The sequence below is a fragment of the Gavialis gangeticus genome, unplaced genomic scaffold, assembly GCF_001723915.1.
Source record: "Gavialis gangeticus isolate Ggan-Ray unplaced genomic scaffold, GavGan_comp1, whole genome shotgun sequence".
Classification (NCBI taxonomy): Eukaryota; Metazoa; Chordata; order Crocodylia; family Gavialidae; genus Gavialis; species Gavialis gangeticus.
In genome coordinates, this window is record NW_017729004.1 from 48,112,933 (window position 1) to 48,119,223 (window position 6,291).

The window sequence follows — 6,291 nt, forward strand, 5'->3', positions numbered from 1 at the left end:
ACCAGCACCATGAGTGAAAAGGACCTAGGAATAATAACAGACCACAGTATGAATATGAGCTGGCAGTGTGATGCTGTAACCACTAGGGCAAATAATACTCTGCATCTCCAGCAAAGCCAAGGAGGTGATTCTTCCGCTCTGGTCAGCACTGGTGCGACCGCAGCTGGAGTACTGCATCCAGTTCTGGGCACCACACTTTAACAAGGACACGGGCAAGTTTGAGAGAGTCCAGAAAAGAGCCACCCGTATATGTTAAGTCTTAAAAGGCAAGCCATATGAGGAAAGGCGGAGGGATCTGGGACTCTTCAGTTTGAGGTAAAGAAGGCTGAGAGGGGAGTTGGTAGCAGCTTACCACTACACTAGGGGAGTACATCATGGGCTTGGTGAGCAACTGTTCACCAGGGCACCTGAGGGGAAAACCAGGAGTAATGGCCACAAACTTCCAGAAGATTGATTCAGGCTCAACATTAGGAAAAACTTCACAGCTAGGATGTCCAGACTGTGGAATACGCTCCCTCCAGATGTGGTGCAATCACCTACCTTGGAAATCTTTCAGAGGAGACTAGACAGTCACTTTGCTGGGGTCATCTGACCCTCAGTTATCTTTCCTGCTTGGTGCAGGGGGCTGGACCCAATGATCTTCTGAGGTCCCTTCCAGCCTTACAATCTATGAATCTATGAAGTAAATTGGCATGTGTTTCCAGAACTAAGGCCCAGATAATCTATACAGGGCTCTAGCGGGGTGTGGTAGAGCTTTTTAGTCCCTATACTCTATACCAGAAGTTCTCAAACTGTGGTCTGTGGACCACCACTGATCCACAAGCTCCATTCAGGTGGTCCACAGAAAGGTTGCAGAACAATCGTGAATATCTGTACATGTAAGGTAAAACTACTGGAATTTAAATATGAGTTGTGTGCTTTGATTTGTAGAACAAAAGCAAGTTTATTAAGTGGTCCATCGAGACCCTTAGCAATTTTCAAGCGGTCTATGAAAAAAAAAGTTTGAGAACCACAGCTCTATACAGGTATTTGTAGGCCAAATCCCAGCCTAGCCCTGTAGAAAGAAAAGATGGCTGGTTGTGCATGTCAATCGGTACTTACAGCATCTCTTCTATTTAGTGAGTTATGTTTCATGAGATTCTCTTTATGCTTCTCCGCTGGTGAAGGGAATACACCAAGATATTCCCTTTACTCTGTTGTAAAGCATTTGATAAGCAACCTCCCTGGGGTTAGTAATCAAAGTAACCCAGAAAACAACAAGTTTATTCAAAACTAGTTGGCATTCACATTAGATTGAAATTGATTTTTTCTTTCTCTCTCCTGTCTTGTTCACCCCAGACCTAAGATCCCATCAAAACACTCATTTAATTTGTTCTGTTTTCATAGCACGTTTCAATTGCATAAAAATGGCATATTTCAGTGAAAAAGTATTTTGCCAAAAAGTTTCTAGCCACCATAAGGATGATGATGGTATGTTATCCATATTCTGTTTATGAACATCTGAAAGATTTTATACCCTTCTTTGATTGATTAGCGGGTCAAGGAAACAAACCCCAAAACAGCCATGTTTCCTAAGGGAAGTTATGTAGACAGCAGCCTGTGGTTTGTATACTTTTTGAAAGTTTATATCAAATAACTGCTCCATTGAACAGCTTTTCTTTCTCTGCTATTTGGTAAATAAGCTGGATTTCTATTACATTTCAGGGCCCACTCTGTTCAGTTGATGTTAATGAATGTCAGATTTATGCTGGAACAGCACTAGGTTGCCAGAACGGAGCTACATGTGTGAACACACCAGGCAGTTACAGGTATATTTTAATGTCCTTATATAAAAAAAAAAAAAATCATTATTAGAATCCTCTGGGATTTTTTGTCATTTACTGCCAACCCAGTTACAATATGGGAAATAACAATACACATCAGTATACTGTAGCACCTTTGCCTCAGAGTGATCACAACATGCTTGATAAATCATGGGGTAAGTCCTGGCACAGAAAAAACGGTCACCAAAGCCATCGGTAATTTTGCCTGTTTTGAGTTGAGGGAATCGCGTCTCCTTCACAGCTAGAATGTAGTCTGAGCTTTATACCTACAGAGTTGGGGGGAGGTGGGAGGGGGCGTGGGAGGAATACCTTAATCTTTCATGGTAGTCTAGCTTAGCCAGGTCTTGGGTCCAGGGAGAGAGGGAGAAGTGGGTGGTATCTTGGTTACTCTCTCGCTTGCAAGTGGGAAGGTGAGGTAGGTAACTACTACTCTTCTTCATACCCCTTGATCCTAATATGCCAACCATAAGTGTTGTAATTTGTGTGTCATTGCATCACATTATCATCTCCTGTAGCAAAAAGAAAGTGAGGAGAAAAGGGTATTTTTTCCCCAGGGAAGCTTAAGTCTTAATGTGCATTTTAGGGCAGCAATATTCATAACAGCACAATACAGACCTAAAGGAACATCTGCACCCACCACACAAAAGCAGGCACTAGTGAGACGGAAGTCAGATAACAAGTAATATACAATTGTTTGTGTACACAGAAACTGAGCAGAAATGGTATCTCCCACTGACAATGTATGGGAGATGCATGCAGTTCCAGAGTGTGGGTCTTACCGTTCAGAGATTTACCCAGTTCAACAAATTGGATAGAAGTGGGGTCCATGTCACCTCCCCTTCTTTAATTGGTATGTTAGTGCTATTCAGGCCTGTTCTAATGACAGCCCTTGTTCAGTTCCTTTGAGCACACCCTCTCATTTACTGGGGCAGGCTTGTCTGAAAATTCTTCTGCATGTTTTCATAGTGGCAAATAAGTTGGCAAATACATAACGTTCAGATGTAATACAAAGCTCTTCCTGTGAGAAGGGAACAAACAGGCTGGATGGCATGCCAGAGCTTTCTGCAAAGCATTTTGTTCACAGCTTCAACCTAAGAATCTTAGCCCCCACAAATATTTATTTGGCATGCCACTGGCTTTATAATGTTCTGTCACTGCTTTGAAGAAGTTTCTAGGAGGAATATCCTTTCACAGTGTTTCTTGTACCAGTTCGAGTACTATTTGTGGGTGGCAGGGATTGGGTTGGTAATCTGTCAGCTTTACTTTGATTTTAAAAGACAAGTTTTCATCATGCTTGCAGCTGTCCATCTTGTCAGACAGTGTGTAAAACAAGCTAAACCTAAAGTAACTTAAATAACTGCGACCTTTCTATCAGCACCATAGATGCACTACTAAAGTAAAAGATATAACATGGTCCCCATTTCCATTTCCCTCTCATGTTTAAGTAGTCATTTCCTGAAGGGCAGCTTCCAAAAGATGACCTCAGTGTCTCTTCTGTCCCCCCTTTGTGTCAAATCAGTACTGGAAAAAAATGAACAGTACCTATATACCAGGCCAAAAGGTATATATGTTCCTTTGATGTTCTTGTCAAACAAGGCTCTCCTGCTCCATATCTTCCTGTTTCCTTTCCATTCCTCCTCCCATCCTAGTCCACTCTTCCATACCTAGTGAGGACAGTTTTATGATGTATTTATTCACTTTTTTTTAAGTGATCAGGAATTCAGTGAAAAGTAACTTCAAAGAAGAAGAAAAAAACCCAGCATTCTATTCAGTAGCAGAAGAACATGATGATGTTTTATTACTCATTTGAAACTACATAGAGCATGACCTCCTTTTTAAGAATTTCTGCTGTTATCAGCTTCAAATGGGTGATAAATTAATTTTTTACTAGGATATCTTGAATACAGTGATGATTTCTAGCTCTCTGGAATAACCTTTCTGAGTTTTTGTTAGCCTTGATTTTGATCTGTCCTTTGGAGCAGGACTTGAAGTATGGAAATGCACCTCAGTGTCTTTAAAGTCTATCAAGTCTTTTCTTTAAGAATCAGCATTTTAGTTTGGTTTGGTTTTTCAGTTTGTCATTTTGTTTCTCCATATGTGCTTGAGGAACATGAAATGGTGTTAATATGTTAGGACAGTCTTAACAGGTGAACTAGAATATTTTTGGCTCCCACATATTCTTGTTAGGTATTAAAGTATCCCAACTTTAAACCTAAGTTAATTAGTGCCAGCTCAACATAGTCAGTGTTCAGCAATCTGCAAATAATTTATCAAGCTTGCTTTCCAACTGAATATGTGACCCAGAGACAGAGATATTATTAGTTCATCAGTGGGCACCACAAAGTCCAAATCAACCACATCCTGGCCTTCACTCAGAATAACTTGTAGATCGTGCATAGGCCTGTGCAACATTAGCTATGGATGACAAACAGCACTTGCTCAAACATATGCAATTCAAAGCATAACCAAATTGCAGGAGAAGTGTGGATGTCAGGCTTGCCCAATTTTAGGGAACTTGAGCCAAGGCTGTAGAAATATGACTGACCAGCAAACCAAGGGCCTATATCCTAAATACTGTGTATTATAATTGCATCCTAAAATGTTAATAATTAAAGTGACCAAATGTATTAATAGGTATTTTGTTATGATAAATGTATTCTTGCTAACATATTCAAATGACTATAGACACAAAGGCAGCCTTGAGGATGAAAAGAGCAAAGTAGCCTTGTCAGCCCATAGGCCACAGTTAGTAAATAACTGATCAAGGCCAAAGAGCAAGGCATAATAAGAGATAAGAAATTTGTCCTTCTGCTGTCTCAACAATATAAATGTTAATTGATTAACAAGATCTTGATTAAAGTAAAGATTAACAGATGATAAACAGACTGAGGTCAGATGACCTAAAAATAAAGAGCCTTAGCTAAGGTGATCCCTTGACCCACTAAGATCTGGTTCTATCCAGGTCCAAAAGTTCCAGTGAAACAAAGAAACTTAAATAAGACCAACCATAGATCAATGATTAGCGTGTCAAATCAACCACTATAAATATTGGGCATGGGGCAAGCAACACATTGAACCTTTCCCAAAGCCCAGCAAAAAACAAAACAAAACAACTCAGTGAGAATCCCCAGGAAAGCAGAGATGCCTGGCCGGCAGACCTGATCTTCCTGAATCTCAGGCTGCATAATAAATATTGTCTTTATTAGTATCAATAAATCATTGCTATTACGTATCCTAATAAAGCTTTTGAGTTTGACTGAAATGGTCTCATTGATCAATTTATCTCACTCCTAACTACAGGTTAAATTGAGGGTAACAAACCTATAGCCTAGCAGTCATGGCAGTTTTTAGCCACTGAGCTAGTGCATAAAAGGAGAGGTGAAATCATCACTATTATGACCATCTCCCATGTAGCAGTTATGGATTAAAAGAAAGTGACATAAATATAGAAAGTGGTTATAGAAGAATTAAAGAAGATCTAATGAAGGGCAACAAGGATGATTAGTATTATGGTGGGGCTTCCATAGGAGGAGAGACTAAAGAGGCTGGGCCTATTCAGTTTAGAAAAGAGACACTCGAAGGGGAACATGATAAGAGTTTACAAAATCCTAAATAGTGAAGGGAAAGTAAATAAGAAAAAGTTATTATTTACTTTCTCCCACAAAACAAGAACTGAGTGTCATAAAATGAAACTGGTAGTAAATTGAAAACTAACAAAAGTAGGTTTTTTTCACACAGCATATCATTGAAGTGTGGAACTCATTGCTACTAGATGTTGTAGAAGCTAACAGTTCAGCTAGATTCAAAAAAGGATTGCATAATTTCTTGGGGGAAAGAGGCATCGGTAGCTATTGACTCTGTGGGAGTTAGGGATACAGCCTCTGATTTAGAACTGGCTAGTTCTTAAATGCTGGAGGCTGCAAGTTAGAGAGGAACAGTGGAAAAAATCCCTGGTCGTTAGGCCTATGCAAATAGGCAACTATTTGATTTGGATTTGGATTTAGCTGATTCAAATTCGGCTGATTCTATTTGGAGATTTGAATTGCTTTTCCGAATCGATTTGACTAAATCAGTTCGGAAAAGATTTGGTGATTTGGAGATTCATCCATAGGATATAATGGGGAATCAATGAAATATCTATAACTTTGTTATTTTTTGGCTGATTTGGATGAAACTTGCAGGAAAGGTAGCCCCTGCAAAGGGCATGAAGCCTACCAAGCTTCAAGGTGATAGATGCAGAGGTTTCTGGGAAACTGTACCTCAAAATTCTGAAAGCAAAACTCAGGTCACACGTGTGTGTTAAGCCACAGCAGGCTGAAGACTGCGTGGATGGTAGCTCTTGCTAAGGCCACAAAGCCTGCCAAGTTTCAAGAAGATAGGTGGAGGGGTTTCTGGGAAACTGCACGACAAACTGCTGACAAGCAAAACTCATGACACGGGTAACACTGTGTGTGTGTGTGTGTGTGTG

The 6,291-nt window shown here is 40.1% G+C and overlaps 1 protein-coding gene across 1 annotated transcript in view; it reads left to right on the forward strand.

The window, feature by feature from the left end:
- CUBN (cubilin) overlaps positions 1–6,291 on the forward strand; it is a 321,538-nt gene that overhangs the window by 8,664 nt on the left and 306,583 nt on the right. Inside the window, exon 6 of the mRNA XM_019508344.1 lies at positions 1,705–1,808. Coding sequence (XP_019363889.1) covers positions 1,705–1,808 — 104 coding nt within the window. The remainder of the gene's footprint in view (positions 1–1,704; positions 1,809–6,291) is intronic.